The sequence below is a fragment of the Lolium rigidum genome, chromosome 4 (genome assembly GCF_022539505.1).
Source record: "Lolium rigidum isolate FL_2022 chromosome 4, APGP_CSIRO_Lrig_0.1, whole genome shotgun sequence".
Taxonomy (NCBI): domain Eukaryota; kingdom Viridiplantae; phylum Streptophyta; class Magnoliopsida; order Poales; family Poaceae; genus Lolium; species Lolium rigidum.
In genome coordinates, this window is record NC_061511.1 from 18,932,035 (window position 1) to 18,950,799 (window position 18,765).

Sequence of the window (18,765 nt, forward strand, 5' to 3'; positions counted from 1 at the left end):
GAGGAGATCTTCTGAACCCCCCGAGATAGGGTTGACGGCGGCGGCTGATACGTCTCCGACGTATCGATAATTTCTTATGTTCCATGCCACATTATTGATGATATCTACATGTTTTATGCACACTTTATGTCATAATTATGCGTTTTCTGGAACTAACCTATTGACGAGATGCCGAAGGGCCGATTCTTTGTTTTCTGCTGTTTTTGGTTTCAGAAATCCTAGTAAGGAAATATTCTCGGAATCGGATGAAATCAACGCCCAGCATTTTAGAATCCCCGGAAGCATCCAGAACACCCGAGATTCGCCAGAGGGGGGCCACAGGGGCCCCAGATGATAGGCCGGCGCGGCCCAGGCCCTGGCCGCGCCGCCTTATGGTGTTGTCGCCTCGTTGACCTTCTGACGCCGCCTCTTCGCCTATATAAAGGTCCTCGACCTAAAACCTCGACACGAAAAAGCCACGGTACGAGAAACCTTCCAGAGCCGCCGCCATCGCGAAGCCAAGATCTGGGGGACAGGAGTCTCTGTTCTGGCACGCCGCCGGGATGGGGAAGTGCCCCCGGAAGGCTCCTCCATCGACACCACCGCCATCTCCATCAACATTGCTGTCTCCCATGAGGAGGGAGTAGTTCTCCATCGATGCTCGGGGCTGTACCGGTAGCTATGTGGTTAATCTCTCTCCTATGTACTTCAATACAATAATCTCATGAGCTGCCTTACATGATTGAGATTCATATGATGATGCTTGTAATCTAGATGTCGTTATGCTAGTCAAGTGAGTTTTACTTATGTGATCTCCGGAGACTCCTTGTCCCACGTGTGTAAAGGTGACAATGTGTGCACCGTGTGGGTCTCTTAGGCTATATTTCACAGAATACTTATTCACTGTTATGAATGGCATAGTGAAGTGCTTATTTATATCTCTTTATGATTGCAATGTGTTTTGTATCACTACTATTCTATGTGCTACTCTAGTGATGTTATTAAAGTAGTTTTATTCCTCCCGCACGGTGTAATGGTGACAAGTGTGTGCATCCGTGTTAGTACTTGGCGTAGGCTATGATTGTGATCTCTTGTAGATTGCGAAGTTAACTATTGCTATGATAGTATTGATGTGATCTATGCCTCCTTTCTTAGCATGAAGGTGACAAGTGTGCATGCTATGTTAGTACTTGGTTTAGTCGTGTTGATCTTTCATGCACTCTAAGGTTATTTAAATATGAACATTGAATTGTGGAGCTTGTTAACTCCGGCATTGAGGGTTCGTGTAATCCTACGCAATGGTGTTCATCATCCAACAAGAGTGTAGAGTATGCATTTATCTATTCCGTTATGTGATCAATGTTGAGAGTGTCCACTAGTGAAAGTATGATCCCTAGGCCTTGTTCCTAAATATCGCTATCGCCGCTTGTTTACTCGTTTCTATCGCGTTACTACTCGCTGCGTTACTACTGCTTGTTTACTCGTCCCGGGCAAAGCACTTTTCTCGGTGCCGTTGCTACTATTTATTCATACCACCTGTATTTCACTATCTCTTCACCGAACTAGTGCACCTATTTGGTGTGTTGGGGACACAAGAGACTTCTTGCTTTGTGGTTGCGGGGTTGCATGAGAGGGATATCTTTGACCTCTTCCTCCCCGAGTTCGATAAACCTTGGGTGATCCACTTAAGGGAAACTTGCTGCTGTTCTACAAACCTCTGCTCTTGGAGGCCCAACACTGTCTACAGGAAAAGGAGGGGGCGTAGACATCAAGCTATTTTCTGGCGCCGTTGCCGGGGAGGAAAGGTAAAAGGCACTCATACTCCAGTTCCAGGTTAAGTACTTTTCTGGCGCCGTTGTGTTTGTGCTCAAAGCTATTTCCTTTAGATCCTGCAATTACAACTTTTTGTTTCTTGTTTACACTAGTTAGGCATAATGGAAAACAACAAAAATATGAGAGATCTTTATGAACTCTATCTTGAATTAGGACATGATGTGTTTGAAGAGAGAATTAAAAAACCCATGGAACATTATATGCATGCTAATGGGAATGTTATCAATATGAATGCTTTGAACACTATTGTTGCTAATGCTATGGAAAATTCTAAGCTTGGGGAAGCTGGTTTTGATGAGCATGATCTTTTTAGTCCCCCAAGCATTGAGGAGGAAATTTACTTTGATGATACTTTGCCTCCTATTTATGATGATTATAATGATAGTAGTCTTTTGTTACCGCCTGTTATGGAGGATAAATTTAATTATGATTATAATATGCCTCCTATATTTGATGATGAGAATAATAATGATAGCTACTTTGTTGAATTTGCTCCCGCTATTACTAATAAAATTGATTATGCCTATGTGGAGAGTAATAATTTCATGCATGAGACTCATGATAAGAATGCTTTATGTGATAGTTATATTGTTGAGTTTGCTCATGATGCTACTGAAAGTTATTATGAGAGAGGAAAATATGGTTGTAGAAATTTTCATGTTACTAAAACACCTCTCTATGTGCTGAAATTTTTGAAGCTACACTTGTTTTATCTTCCTATGCTTGTTACTTTGCTCTTCATGAACTTGTTTATTTACAAGATTCCTATGCATAGGAAGCATGTTAGACTTAAATGTGTTTTGAATTTGCTTCTTGATGCTCTCTTTTGCTTCAACTACTATTTCTTGCGAGTGCATCATTAAAACTGCTGAGCCCATCTTAATGGCTATAAAGAAAGAACTTCTTGGGAGATAACCCATGTGTTATTTTGCTACAGTACTTTGTTTTATATTTGTGTCTTGGAAGTTGTTTACTACTGTAGCAACCTCTCCTTATCTTAGTTTTGTGTTTTGTTGTGCCAAGTAAAGTCGTTGATAGAAAAGTTCATACTAGATTTGGATTACTGCGCAGTAAACAGATTTCTTTGCTGTCACGAATCTGGGCAAAATTCTCTGTAGGTAACTCAGAAAACTATGCCAATTTACGTGAGTGATCCTCAGATATGTACTCAACTTTCATTCAATTTGAGAATTTTCATTTGAGCAAGTCTGGTGCCCCAATAAAATTCGTCTTTACGGACTGTTCTGTTTTGACAGATTCTGCCTTTTATTTCGCATTGCCTCTTTTGCTATGTGGGATGGATTTCTTTGTTCCATTGACTTCCAGTAGCGTTGGGCAATGTCCAGAAGTGTTAAGAATGATTGTGTCACCTCTGAATATGTGAGTTTTTGATTATGCACTAACCCTCTAATGAGTTTGTTTCGAGTTTGGTGTGAAGGAAGTTTTCAAGGGTCAAGAGAGGAGGATGATACAATATGATCAAGAAGAGTGAAAAGTCTAAGCTTGGGGATGCCCCGGTGGTTCATCCCTGCATATTTCAAGAAGACTCAAGCATCTAAGCTTGGGGATGCCTTGGGCATCCCCTTCTTCATCGACAAATTATCAGGTTCCTTCTCTTGAAACTATATTTTTATTCGGTCACATCTTATGTACTTTACTTGGAGCGTCTGTGTGCTTTTGTTTTTGTTTTTGTTTGAATAAATGCTTGTGTGGGAGAGAGACACGCTCCGCTGGTTCATATGAACACATGTGTTCTTAGCTTTTAGTATTCATGGCGAAGGTTGAAACTGCTTCGTTAAATTGTTATATGGTTGGAATTGGAAAATGCTACATGTAGTAATTGCTATAATGTCTTGGATAATGTGATACTTGGCAATTGTTGTGCTCTTGTTTAAGCTCTTGCATCATATACTTTGCACTTATTAATGAAGAAATACATAGAGCTTGCTAAAATTTGGTTTGCATAATTGGTCTCTCTAAAATCTAGATAATTTCTAGTATTGAGTTTGAACAACAAGGAAGACGGTGTAGAGTCTTATAATGTTTACAATATGTCTTTTATGTGAGTTTTGCTGCACCGGTTCATCCTTGTGTTTGTTTCAAATAGCCTTGCTAGCCTAAACCTTGTATCGAGAGGGAATACTTCTCATGCATCCAAATACTTGAGCCAACCACTATGCCATTTGTGTCCACCATACCTACCTACTACATGGTATTTCTCCGCCATTCCAAAGTAAATTGCTTGAGTGCTACCTTTAAACAATTCAAAATTTATTACCTCTTATTTGTGTCAATGTTTTATAGCTCATGAGGAAGTATGTGGTGTTTATCTTTCAATCTTGTTGGGCAACTTTCACCAATGGACTAGTGGCTTCATCCGCTTATCCAATAATTTTGCAAAAAGAGCCGGCAACGGGATTCCCAGTCCCAAATTAATTAACAAAAATAGACACTCCTCCATGGTATGTGATTGTTGGACTGGCACCCGAAGGATTCGGTTAGCCATGGCTTGTGTAAGCAAAGGTTGGGAGGAGTGTCATCATAATAAAACTAAAATAAAAAGGCACTCCTTCATGGTATGAGATTGTTGGCAGTGCACCCGAGGATTCGGTTAGCCATGGTTTGTGAAAGAAAGGTTGGAAGGAGTGCCACCCAAAAATAAAATAAAATGGGAGCCGCTCTTTGAAGGTTTGTCTGGCAAGGGGGTTAGAGTACTCGCTACCATTCGTTGACAACAACATACACCTCTCAAAAGTTTATTTCTATGCTCTCTTTATGTTTTCAAAATAAAAGCTCTAGCACAAATATAGCAATCAATGCTTCCCTCTGCGAAGGGCCTTTCTTTTACTTTTTATGTTGAGTCAGTTCACCTATTTCTCTCCACCTCAAGAAGCAAACACTTGTGTGAACTATGCATTGATTCCTACATACTTGCATATTGCACTTGTTATATTACTTTACATTGACACTATCCATGGGATATACATATTACAAGTTGAAAGCAACCGCTGAAACTTAATCTTCCATTGTGTTGCTTCAATGTCTTTACTATGAATTTATTGCTTTATGAGTTAACTCTTATGCAAGACTTATTGATGCTTGTCTTGAAAGTACTATTCATGAAAAGTCTTTGCTATATGGTTCATTTGTTTACTCATGTCATTTACCATTGTCTTGGATTGCTGCATTCATTACATGTGTTTACAATAGTATGATCAAGGTTATGATGGCATGTCACTCCAGAAATTATCTTTGTTATCGTTTACCTGCTCGGGACGAGCAGAAACTAAGCTTGGGGATGCTGATACGTCTCCGACGTCTCGATAATTTCTTATGTTCCATGCCACATTATTGATGATATCTACATGTTTTATGCACACTTTATGTCATAATTATGCGTTTTCTGGAACTAACCTATTGACGAGATGCCGAAGGGCCAGCTTGTCGTTTTCTGCTGTTTTTGGTTTCGTAAATCCTAGTAAGGAAATATTCTCGGAATCGGATGAAATCAACGCCCAAGCATCTTAGAATCCCCGGAAGCATCCGGAACACCCGAGAGTCGCCGCAGGGGGCCACAGGGGCCCCAGATGATAGGCCGGCGCGGCCCAGGCCCTGGCCGCGCCGCCTTATGGTGTCGTCGCCTCGTTGACCTTCTGACGCCACCTCTTCGCCTATATAAAGGTCCTCGACCTAAAACCTCGACACGAAAAAGCCACGGTACGAGAAACCTTCCAGAGCCGCCGCCATCGCGAAGCCAAGATCTGGGGGACAGGAGTCTCTGTTCCGGCACGCCGCCGGGACGGGGAAGTGCCCCCGAAGGCTCCTCCATCGACACCACCGCCATCTCCATCAACGCTGCTCGTCTCCCATGAGGAGGGAGTAGTTCTCCATCGAGGCTCGGGGCTGTACCGGTAGCTATGTGGTTAATCTCTCTCCTATGTACTTCAATACAATAATCTCATGAGCGGCCTTACATGATTGAGATTCATATGATGATGCTTGTAATCTAGATGTCGTTATGCTAGTCAAGTGAGTTTTACTTATGTGATCTCCGGAGACTCCTTGTCCCACGTGTGTAAAGGTGACAGTGTGTGCACCGTGTGAGTCACTTAGGCTATATTTCACAGAATACTTATTCACTGTTATGAATGGCATAGTGAAGTGCTTATTTATATCTTTTTATGATTGCAATGTGTTTTGTATCACTACTATTCTATGTGCTACTCTAGTGATGTTATTAAAGTAGTTTTATTCCTCCTGCACGGTGTAATGGTGACAGTGTGTGCATCCGTGTTAGTACTTGGCGTAGGCTATGATTGTGATCTCTTGTAGATTGCGAAGTTAACTATTGCTATGATAGTATTGATGTGATCTATGCCTCCTTTCTTAGCATGAAGGTGACAGTGTGCATGCTATGTTAGTACTTGGTTTAGTCGTGTTGATCTTTCATGCACTCTAAGGTTATTTAAATATGAACATTGAATTGTGGAGCTTGTTAACTCCGGCATTGAGGGTTCGTGTAATCCTCCGCAATGGTGTTCATCATCCAACAAGAGTGTAGAGTATGCATTTATCTATTCTGTTATGTGATCAATGTTGAGAGTGTCCACTAGTGAAAGTATGATCCCTAGGCCTTGTTCCTAAATATCGCTATCGCCGCTTGTTTATCGTTTTATCGCGTTACCGCTGCGTTACTACTGCTTGTTTATCGTCCTGGGCAAAGCACTTTTCTCGTGCCGTTGCTACTATTTATTCATACCACCTGTATTTCACTATCTCTTCGCCGAACTAGTGCACCTATTTGGTGTGTTGGGGACACAAGAGACTTCTTGCTTTGTGGTTGGAGGGTTGCATGAGAGGGATATCTTTGACCTCTTCCTCCCTGAGTTCGATAAACCTTGGGTGATCCACTTAAGGGAAACTTGCTGCTGTTCTACAAACCTCTGCTCTTGGAGGCCCAACACTGTCTACAGGAAAAGGAGGGGGCGTAGACATCAGCGGTGTCTCTGGAACTGTTCTGGTATTCTGGCTCTCCGTTGTAGGGTTTTCGCGTCGGGAGGATTATATAGGCGAATGGGCAGAGTCGGGTGACGCCCGAGGGGCCCACCCCATATGGTGGCGCGGCCATAGGTGGGGCCGCGCCCCCCTATGGTGTGGCCGCCTCGTGGCCCCCCTTCGTCTCTCCTTCGGACTCCGTGAAGCTTCTGGAAAAATAGGGACGTGACCTTTTGTTTCGCGCAATTCCGAGAATATTCGTAAACTAACTTTTCTGAAATCAAAAATAGCAGAAAACAGGAACTGGCACTGTGGCATCTTGTTAATAGGTTAGTCCCAGAAAATACATAAAAACATTATAAAGTATGAATAAAACATGTAGGTATTGTCATAAAACAAGCATGGAACATAAGAAATTATAGATACGTTGGAGACGTATCAGTGGTATTTCACCGCCACTCCAAAGTAAATTGATTATGTGCTATCTTTAAAACCTTCAAAAATTATTACCTGTTTTGTGTTCCTGTTTTAGCTCGTGGGGAAGTATTGAATGTTTTATTGTCTTTTCATGACTTCACACCTTGACTATCATAAATAATATGCTAGTCCTTAATATTGCAAAAAGAGCAAGGCAATTCAGTGCTTAGCCCACAAAAAAATATAAAATAAACAAATAAAGCTCCACACACTATGTACTGGAGAGATCCTAAATAATGGTGTGCAAAAGGAGAAATATATGGGAGCCGCTCTTGAAGTCACGATATGAAAGGATGATAAACCATTTGATACCAGTCGTTGACATAGACATGCATACCTCTCAAATTACATTTTCAACACCTCTGTTTTATTCAAAATAAAAAGCTCTAGCACATGAGTAATCTCTGCTTCCCTCTGCGAAGAGTCTTTATTTTACTTTTATGTTGAGTCTTCATCTTCTAACATTATGCACCAATTAAGAGAGCATAGTTGTCATTCTGAGTATAATGTGCATAGTCCCAAGATTTATTATTGATTGATTCATAATTATGTTATTGCTTGTTCTGAAATTATTTGTATCTAGTCACCCTTTTGAACTTTAAAGGTATCCTATGCATTTATTTTTTGCTATTCCATGAAGGAAAAGCTGAATACCACTTTGCTATGTTTTCTCTATGCTAAAAAATAAACAGTTGTTTTTAGTGCACTATTATTCATGATCTTTTATTTGAGTTACTTTTCATGTTGTAACATAGTTGCTAAGTTCTATTGTTAGAATTATATCTGTCATGCCTATGTTTAGAGTACTTTGATCTCAGCTTACAATGCTTTTACAATAATTTGATCAAGATTGGCTGCATGTCACCTCAAAAATTATTTTTGTTATCACTTACCTACTCGAGGACGAGCAGGAGTTAAGCTTGGGGATGCTGATACGTTGCAAACGTATCTATAATTTTTGATGCTCCATGCTTGTTTTACACCAATTGCTATATGTTTTGTTTACACTTCGTGGTATTTTTATGCATTTTATGGAACTAACCTATTAACAAGATGTCATAGTGCCAATTTCTGTTTTCTGCTATTTTTGTATTTCAGAAAAGTTGTTTTGAAAATATTATCGGAAAACCTAAATACCCGAGTATCCATCCACGAAAAGTTCCGTAGCCGCCGCCATCTTTATGTAATGCTACATATTGTGTTTGCTGGGATCCGATGAACATTGAATACTATGATTGAGTTGATTATAGACCTATTTTATATGTTACTTGTGATCTTGCATGCTCTCCGTTGCTAGTAGATGCTCTAGCCAAGTATGTGCTTGTGACTCCAAGAGAGAGTATTTATGCTCGATAGTGGGTTCATGCATCTATAAATCTTGGAGAGTGACAATAAGTCCTAAGGTTGTAGATGTGTTGTTTCTACTAGGGAGAAAGCAACAATGCTTTATCCAAGGATAATTTTATTATTTATTTTACACACTTTACTTAATGCAATAATCTGTTGGTTGCAACTTAATACCCAAAGTTGTTCGGATGATATCCTGAGGGTGGATTACTAGTCATAGATGCAGTTAGATTAGGTCTATGAATCTTGTTGTAATGCCCAAATGAATCTCATAGTAATCATCTTGTCATGTATGGTCTTTATTCTATCAACTGCCCAGCTGTAATTTGTTTACCCAACATGTTATTTATCTTTATGGAGAGACACCTCTAGTGAAATGTGGACCCCGATCCTTTCTTTACACTGATAAAACCATCTACTTCAAATACCTGTTCTCTTTATTTCACTGCAAAAAAACATCTCGTTCCACATTATACGTATAATCCTTTGTTTTCAGTAAAACCAGTGAGATTGACAACCTCACTATAAGTTGTGGCAAAGTAGTTTGGTTGTGTTGTGTGCAGGTTCCACGTTGTTGCTGACACCGGTAGTGCGCCCTGTCAAAGTCAGCCAACAACAACCTTCAGAAGTGATTTCTTTCTCCTACTGATCGATTAAACCTTGGTTTCTTTCTGAGAAAAAACTTGCTGCTGTGCTCATCGTACCTTCCACTTGGGGTTTCCCAACTGCATACTCTGCACGACATCAAACAACATCGGCCTCGCTCCAGGGAAAGGTGTTACGGAGCTCAGCTCGAAAATCTTTGAAATTCATGCTGGTTTTTACCACTTTCTGATAGAAAAATGAAGTCAATTGCGGTCTAGTACCACACAACACACTAGTTTCCATTCTAATCGACAACCGGAAAGCCAGCCGGATCAATCCTAGTTTGTTCAAACAAAGATTGCAGTTAGGCCGGGGAAAATTCAGCAAAATTTGAAGATTCAAGCTATCAGAAGTCAAATACGACCTATAATACGAGTTAGAACATCAATTCGAGGGGAAACGATGCTTACCCAGGTGTAATCCATGAATTATCTGCGGCGAATTTGATCCAATCATCTCCACGATCGAGGGCATTCCGCGCGTCCTCATCCAACGTCGCTTCGTAATCCCACGGACGGGAAGGTGGGTTAGACTGGCGGAGACGCGGCGTCACCGACGAACGAAATAGGGGCATAGGGTGGAGGGAACGACGGTGACGGACGCGACACGACGCCGACGGAGGGGGCGGGGCGGGCGGGTGCGGTGCGGATACAAACAATCTCAATCTGAAACGTTTCAGGTTCAGACAAGCCCAATACGTTTCTCCGTGCGGTCCCACCAGTCAACAAGCAATGATCAATGCACAGTTAGCGCGGGCCCCACTCGCCAGAGTTAACGGTCAAGATGGCAAACGTCTGGTATGAATATTTGTGAGAGTTTCAGCTAAAAAAATAGAGAAAAGTGAGCAAAAATTTGGAGCGGGAGAAAAAGTGAGCATAAGTAAGGAAACGAGGGCAAATAATTAAATATCCATAGAGTTTATGTTCATATTTTTGGCATTTGAATCCAAATCAAACGACTAGTATGACCGGCCGGTAGAAACCACCCGCTTGCAGCCGTTGCGGCCGTGCTCCTACCCTATCCAACCAAATCCGCGACAAACTCAGTCCGCCACCTCCCACTGCTCACCTCACCTCTGCTCCGCTGTCCACGCGCGCGGGCACTCCCATCCCTCTCGCTCCCCATGTTCGCCGCTTCCACCGCCACCGCCACCATCCGCCTCTTCTTGCCGCGCCCGGCCGCCGCCTGCCACCCCCTCCTCCTCCCACGCCGTCGCCCCCGCCACCGCTGCGCCGTCGATGCCAGCAGCTCCGCCAAGGAGCCGCCCAGGACGCTGTTCCCCGGCGGCTTCAAGCGGCCGGAGATCCAGGTCCCGGCGCTCGTCCTTCGCGTTGGCGTCGACGAGGCGCTCGGGACCGGCGACGCGGTGGCCGCCGCCGTGGCGCGGGGCGTGGGGATCGTCGTGCTCGAGGCCGGGGAGGAGGGCGGCGGCCGCGCGTACGAGGCCGCTCGCGCGCTCAAGGCGGCGGTCGGGGACCGCGCCTACCTGCTGATCGCGGAGCGAGTCGACGTCGCCTCGGCGGTCGGGGCCAGCGGCGTCGTGCTAGCCGACGATGGTTGGTCATTGAATTCTCCTCGGCTCGTGTTGCTTAGCTACTTGCTTTTGTGGACGGACAGTTTGTTGTTCAGGATGTGGCATACTTTTCTTTAGACAATGGAAGCTTTATAAACCCCTGCCTCTGAAATCTGAATCAAGAAAATACATACATAGTCGAATGTATTACAATGTTAATTACAAATTGCCAAACATTGTGCCTATCCAGAAGAGGGATAGACCAACAAAGATATCATACAAAGTAACGTACACTCTCTTTGCGCCAAGCCGCCAAGCTCCATCAGCTCCCTGTGCTTGAACTTACATTTTGCACCACTTTAGTTTATTTTCTCATTTTTTAGCCTACCAGTAAGTTATTATATCATCGACCACATTAAATTTTCACATTTTTTTAGCATTGCAGAAGTCACTATACATCAGCTCCCTGTGCTTGAAGTTATTATACATTTTTTTTTACATTGCAGAAACATACAATTTTTTCTTAAGAAGTTCTTGTCTCTTTTTTGATGCAGGCATTCCTGCTATTGTTGCAAGGAGTATGATGATGAAATCCAACTCCGACTCCATATATCTCCCTCTTGTCGCTAGAACTATACGGTCTTCGGACTCTGCAAGAAGCGCTACAAGTTCTGAAGGGGCTGATTTTCTTATCGTAAATACGGGGACCGATGACTTCTCGGCTGTTTTTGATGATGCTGGTGCCCAGCATGTGAAGATTCCAGTTTTCTTCACTTTAAACGATGTACAAAGTGAAGGGTCGTATTCCGATACCACATCCAAGCTGCTCCAGTCAGGCGCTTCTGGAGTTGTTCTGTCTTTGGCTGGCATCCAACATCTCGGTGACAATATCATAGAAAGGGATTTCATTAAAGTGGGTGCCGCTGATAGTGTACCACAAGTCACTTACTCTTCTTCCAGTACGCTGGAAGAAACAAATAATGTAATGGTCCTAACCCGTGAGAAGACAAAAATTGCTGGATTTACCAAACTGGATGAAAGAGTGATGCAGCTAATAGCGATGGAAAAGCCTATTCTCAGTGAAGCTGTTGCTGTTATCCGCAAGGCAGCACCAATGGTGATCATCTAATGTTACACATTTGGTAGTTGAAGATCCCTGGAATGAACTCAATATATTTCATATCATCATCTCTACAATATGTTTCACTTGATTATAATTTTTGATACGTTGTCACAGATGGAAGAGGCGGAACTTCTAGTTGATGCTGCTTCACGCCTGAGTGAGCCATTTTTGTTGGTTATTGTGGTAATTTTGTGTTTACATTATGTATTGATTATGACATTATCCATGCCTTCATATGTGGAGGAAAAATAACCCTCATTCAAGCTGTTCGGCAATCCCTGCCTCTCTATGTTCTGTCAGTATAAGCCCCCCCAATTTAAGTTCTAAACAATTTCTTAACTTAAGTAAATGTTCTTTGGCATATCTTTTCTTTACAAACTGCCGAGATGCGTCATAAATGATTAAACCATGGATGATGTGCCGTGATTAATTTGACAAGTCATACTATGCATTTTCCATGAAGAAGCAATGAACATGTTTTTCCCACCAAGGATCACCAAGGATTACCTGTCTATTGTTTTAGAGCTGTCAAAATGTATGACCATGTCGAATCAGCCGCCTTTTTTCTTGTCTCAGGAAAGGTGGCTGAAACCTCAAATTTCTTTCTTCGTTTTCGATCTTCCTTCTGTATGAAAAAAAAATTCTTTCAACTCTGTTCTTTCATATAGTAATGAGATCCACTCTTCAAATCTTTTGAGAATCCGCTCATTAACATCCTCATTCAACTATTTACATCCTTTATGGTTAGGCATTTGCATAAACCAACACAAAGCTCATTAGATTTCTGGTGCTGGTACTATAAGACATAATCAGATTGTCATCTAATCATAGTGGTGACAGCACAGGTTCCATTCTAGAGTTGCATAAGCTGACTTGTTGGTCTTATTTGTTGTCATGCAATACCATTTTATGTGAATTGAAAAGCGAGTGTACCTTCTAATTCACTACAAATAAAATTGACTATTTTCTCCATAATCTTTAAGTCATTTATCTTTTCTTATGTACTGGCTTGTTTATTAATCTTACAAACACTAATCCGGATTTCCTGCAACGTATCACAGGGAGAATTTAACTCGGGAAAATCAACTTTCATAAATGCTCTACTTGGAAGGAAGTATCTTCAGGAAGGAGTTGTACCCACGACAAATGAGATCACACTGCTGTCGTATTCAGAGGTTGATTCTGAAAGCATAGAACGTTGTGAGAGGCACCCAGATGGTCAATTCACATGCTATTTATCGGCTCCAATTTTAAAGGAGGTAAACACAAACTGAACTGCAATCATGCTGATACTCTTGCTTATCTCAGAGGAGTATGCTATGCAATTTTAATTCTAAAATTCTTGCACCTTGTTTCCTCCAATTCCATTCACTAGAGGTCCTAGCCTTTTATCCAATACTATGTTGGCTAAATAAAGATAGGGAAATAATGGATATCCTCTTTACATCCACTGGAAAGCTCGAAGTATATTAGTTCTGAGGAAGCATTTTGTGAGTCTAAAGGAATATGGATGATTTATCAGGAACAAAGCTCTTTCTCCTACAGCATGCTGTAGTTCTCACAAAACACACCCTATTTGTTACTTGTATCGAATTCGCTGCAGTTCAGCAATTGATTCATTTTAAATAAAGTGCCAAAAGCAGTGGCAGTCCTATTCCACCTTATCTGCTCTTAGTGGTCTATGTCACATAGCTGCCTAGATGCGAAGCCAAATTAGCAGTACATTTTCCTTTTTTCCTCACTTCAGAACCTTGTTCATGCGATCTTCCTTCTCATTGTACTATTGAACAGATGAACCTAGTCGATACACCAGGAACAAATGTTATTCTCCAGAGGCAACAGCGACTCACTGAAGAATACGTGCCACGAGCTGACTTAATACTCTTTGTCCTTTCATCAGATAGACCATTGACTGAGAGTGAGGTAAGAAAGATTTTTTTTTCTATTTCTAATATTTGAACATAGTTCAAATTTCTTGTTTTGTACCTTTATGAGAAAGAAATTCTTGAATTTTTGCTAGAAAAAACTGAAATATGCAAAAAGGCACCAATACCGACCGATCCAAATATTATATCTACAAAACAAAGACCTCTATCCCCACGAAACCAAAAATGAGAAGGACGATCCATGTCATTGGAGATGCTGGATCTTGGTTTACAAAAGCCTCTTATTCTAGAATTTTGATTTATCTTTTTGAGGATGTATTGTATTTTTGTACTTCCTAATAAAGCTAAAGTGGTTGTTCTGAACTTCTAGGTCGGATTTCTCCAGTATGTCCAGCAGTGGAAGAAGAAAGTTGTATTTGTTCTAAACAAATTGGACCTCTATCGGAACAGTGACGAGGTTTGATACTTATATCTTCCGTGTTAAAAAATCTCAGCATAACAGTATTTTCGTATTTGCCATTTCGCTGATCTTGTGGGTTTGCTTCTCAATCCATTGTAGCTTGAAGAGGCCAGTTTCTTTATCAAGGAAAATGCAAGAAAATTGCTCAACACCGAGGATGTAACACTGTTTCCTGTATCTTCACGTTCTGCTCTGGAAGTCAAACTTTCATATTCAAAAAACAATGGTAGAGAGCATTATGGGGAAGTTTTGTCAAGTGATCCTAGATGGAGAAGCAGCAAGTTCTATGATCTTGAGCATTACCTATTGAGCTTTTTAGATGGATCAACAGATAATGGGAAGGAAAGGGTCCGGCTGAAACTTGAAACACCAATTGGAATTGCAGACCGTTTGCTAACTTCATGTCAAAGACTTGTGAAACTAGAATATGAAAAGGCTATTGATGACTTGACATCCATCAGAGATCTTGTTTCTGGTGCAAAAAACTATGCTGAGAAAATTGAGGCTGACAGCTATTCCTGGCAGAAGCAGATTTCATCTCTTGTAGGTGTTTCAAATCTGACTAATTTTGCTTTACCCTTAATTGTTTTGGGAGTTCTGTGGTGATATGCTCACCACTTTGGAAAATAAAGGCATGCTGCTTTTAGTTTTCTTGGTTGATGTAAAATAATAGCATACATACTAATTTGATGATGCTTTTGTGCTTTTTGCTAATTTCTTTTCTCTCCACGACATTTCTACAAATACATGCCTTGTATTTCCCGTTAGTAGGTGCCATGTTGTTTGTGTCCACACACCTAATTGTACTCGTTATTTCCTAACTTCATGTCACGAATTGTTGTGAAAATGAGATCATAGTGGTAGTTTAGTCATTTTCTGCCATTGCCTTCAACTGAGACCTTAGTTTTCTTGGTGTGATTGATATGCGTAAATGTAAAGTGATAATTTATATTCGTGTTTCTTACCTACCATTGACATTTGATGTATCTTTCGATATTAATATATTCCCTTTATTGAAAAAAATTGTCATTTGATGATAACAAAACTATGCATCCTTAATATGTTTTCTACCTGCTGATTGAGAATTTGTTTCTGTTTCTTGGTTCATGCAGATCGAGAGAGCAAAAAGTCGAGCTATAACCCTCATGGAATCTACGCTTCAGTTGTCAAATATTGACCTTATTTTTACATACATGCTTACGGGAGAAAAAGGCCCTTCCGCCAAAGCCACATCATTTGTTCAAAATGATATTCTGAGTCCTGCCCTCGATGATGCAGTCGTACGTTTCGCATTCAACTACCTTTATCATATCCAAAGTGGATGAAGTTATTTCTTACAACTTAAATGTTTCTCCAGATTTATTCGCGTACTGTTCATACCTGAATTTTCTCCAACATTGCTGTAAAAAACCAGACAGGGAACTGTTCTACTGCCCACTTTGTTACCTATTGCTTCGCATCCAGCTACAACATACTGGATGCAATATATTAGCTGAACATTCCTAATTAGAGGAACCAATAGACAGCTGGAACTTGGAACTAACCATAAAAACTAGCCAAGTTGAAAAGGTGGAATCTGGCTTGTCAGTACATCTTGAGTTTGTTTACGGCATATCTTTTGCTCACTGGCTTGACTAGTGAAAGTTTGACTGATTACCTCCAGCAATATTAGTTGGGCTTAGAAGATCATCGTCTAGACAATCTGCAGGCCACACAATTATGTTTCTTCTAGACATGGGTTTTGCATGTCCATCTGATTTGTCGAAGCTTCTCAAATGAGTTGATTTCATTTGGTGTCCCAATATTGCAGCATTTTTTTACATGTATTAAGCCTTGTAATATTTTGTTCAGTATTATTCTTGTTTTAGGTACATTTATTATTATTTACTTCAGGATGCTTATTTTTTCATGTGATGAGAATAAATATTTCTTTCTCTTTTATAGGATTTACTGAGTGAATATTCAACATGGTTGAGTTCTAGCAATACCCGTGAAGCAAATTTGTATCTGGAATGTTTCCACGAAAGATGGGATTCATTGATTACTCAGGAAGAAAGGCTCCCATCAGATCCAAATGGGCTTGTTAATGAGGGAGAGAAACTCAGCATCAAGGCACTGAATGGTTTCAGTGCTAGTGCTGCTGCTAAGGTTTTCGAAGAAGAAATTCGTGCAGTGGTATGTCTACTAACGTTTATAGTTTGTCCCTTTCTTTGTGTACACTTTTGTTTCATTTCCTAAACATTACAGTAAGTTTGTCTGAATGGAGAACTTTAATACGAAGACAAAAATGAAAACGCAAAGGAATGTATGTAAAGGAAAACTTGTACATTAGACTGGCCTTCAGAGAATTAGTCACAACCCAGCTTCTATTGTTTAGTGGATTATGTGAGTACATATGAGTATTCTGAATGATCAGATGTAATTAGATGTACCGCAAAAAAAAGTCAAGTCTAATGCACCTCCCTCATTAAGTCGAGCATGCGGAATTTTAAGTTGGTGACTTGGCCCTGTTTTGACTATGCACACGGATCAAGGAGATTACACGTTTGAGGAGGGCGCATCGGGAGATTACTGAACTATCGTACTTAATTTTTGTTTGGAAGAGTAGGAGAGTGCTTCGAGTGGGTTGTTGTAAGTAAATGTTTCATGAGAAGAAAAAAGAGTAGCATATGAAAAACATCTGCACCTTATATCTTGCAAACAATTCTTAAAAGTACTTTGAAAAGACTTCAAAGTTCATACTGCTGGTTGCTCTATTATGAGTTTAGTCTTCGGTGTGTCTACTTTAGAGGTTGTCTCTGTTTTTTTTTTGTACTTATACTTCCATGGGTGCTTACTATTCTGAGCTCTGTTATTATGTCGTGATGAAGGCTACAGGAACTTTTGGAGGGCTTGGTGTCGCTGGACTGTCAGCATCTCTTTTAACCTCTGTTCTGACAACTACGCTCGAAGATCTACTTGCTCTTGCTCTTTGCTCAGCTGGCGGGTAATTTTTGGTTGATACTAATTATAAATCACACCTTTAGAAGATATGTTTGGAGTGCATGGGATGAGCTCATACTTAACTATATGTGTATTAATCTACTATGCATTGGTCCTTTTTTCAGATTTTTTGCAATATCTAACTTCCCTGGTCGACGGAAACTTGCGGTAGAGAAGGTCAGCAAGGCTGCGGATGAACTATCTCGTAAAGTTGATGAAGCTATTCAGAAGGATATATCTCAGAGTGCTAGCAAGCTTGTCCAATTTGTCGACGTTGCCAGTAAACCATACCAGGATGCGTGCCAGCGAAAAATAGATTGGCTGCAGGGTGTTCAGAGTGAGTTGTCTGATGGCGAGCGTAAGCTCCAAAGTTTGAAAGTCGACATCCAAAATCTCCATGGATTATAACAGCATTACGTTTTTGTTGACGTTTTCTTTGTTTGTTTGCACTTACACGCGCTCATCAATTTTTTTTGGTGTTGTACTGTGATGATGCTGGTGTAGGGCAGTTGTTGTAGGATAGATATGTGTGTAGTATATATATGTTGTACTTTCCAACCAAATGCCACAAGTTCAGTGAAGCACAGAGGGCCTGCACACGAGCTGTGTAAATTGTAATGGACCACATCGGTACCCTACTGCTCTATGGAAATGTTAGAAATCAGTCTGTTATTAATGTCAATTGCTGATTCATATATTAACTCAGGATTCTTCCAGCATTTTTTTTCCTTTACAGTGCAGAACTCTTCCAGCTGGATGCATCTACCCCCAAATCTGGCGGCTGTTATACGTTGTCTCGATATTTTTTATTACAGGTGAATCGATTCCCTGTAAACATGACGCAGAAACAAACTTGTACGGATTATAAAACAGATGTCAAATAGTACTGAACTTATTCTTTCTCCAGGATTGGAAAAGGGCAGCTTGTTGAGAACAGATGTCGAACACTGAGCTTATTCTTTCTCTAGGGTTGGAAAAGGGAACTAAAAGACCAATAATCAAGTACCAGTACGTGATGGAAGATTTATTTATGTCAAAGCACAGATTGATTAACAAGCAGTTGATTTTTTGATGGTACTTGAACATAGTGGCGTGCCTAGTTCCCAAGTATAAATTCCATCTACTTGCCCTTGTTTATAAAAATGTCACCTAAGCATGTCTTCTAGTCTAATTAGCTTTTTCTTCCTTACAGCATCATCAGCTAGCATAAACTTTACCTGCTTAAATTAACGCTACAAATTGTAGGCCGCAATGTGCGATGGCCTGAGGAGAAGCTGCTGTGCACGGTTGCGGTTGCTGGATAGCTGGACACGTTCAAAGCACGGCGCGCAGAAAGGTTCCCGCCATTGTTTAAATCAGCTCAAAAGGCGCTTAAGTTGACATCATTCGGCCTGCGGAGGCTGAACTGGTGAACATGCGGTGTTTCAACTTTGAAGGGGCAGGTGACTAGCTAGTTGGGCTGCGCTTTTGATTTTTGGGGGACAAACAAGTTTCCTAGCTAACGAAGATATAATACTTTTGCATG

General features: G+C 40.9%; 1 protein-coding gene across 1 annotated transcript; it reads left to right on the forward strand.

The window, feature by feature from the left end:
• Positions 1 to 10,059: 10,059 nt before the first annotated feature.
• On the forward strand, positions 10,060 to 17,922 carry LOC124646732 (probable transmembrane GTPase FZO-like, chloroplastic). Its single transcript, XM_047186809.1, is given in 14 exon segments — positions 10,060 to 10,085; positions 10,255 to 10,319; positions 10,322 to 10,367; positions 10,369 to 10,832; positions 11,344 to 11,906; positions 12,027 to 12,095; positions 12,974 to 13,171; positions 13,704 to 13,835; positions 14,169 to 14,255; positions 14,358 to 14,801; positions 15,371 to 15,538; positions 16,203 to 16,433; positions 17,129 to 17,244; positions 17,366 to 17,922. Coding segments are annotated over 14 exon segments (2,892 nt in total). The 3' UTR covers positions 17,649 to 17,922.
• The last annotated feature ends 843 nt before the right edge of the window (positions 17,923 to 18,765 follow it).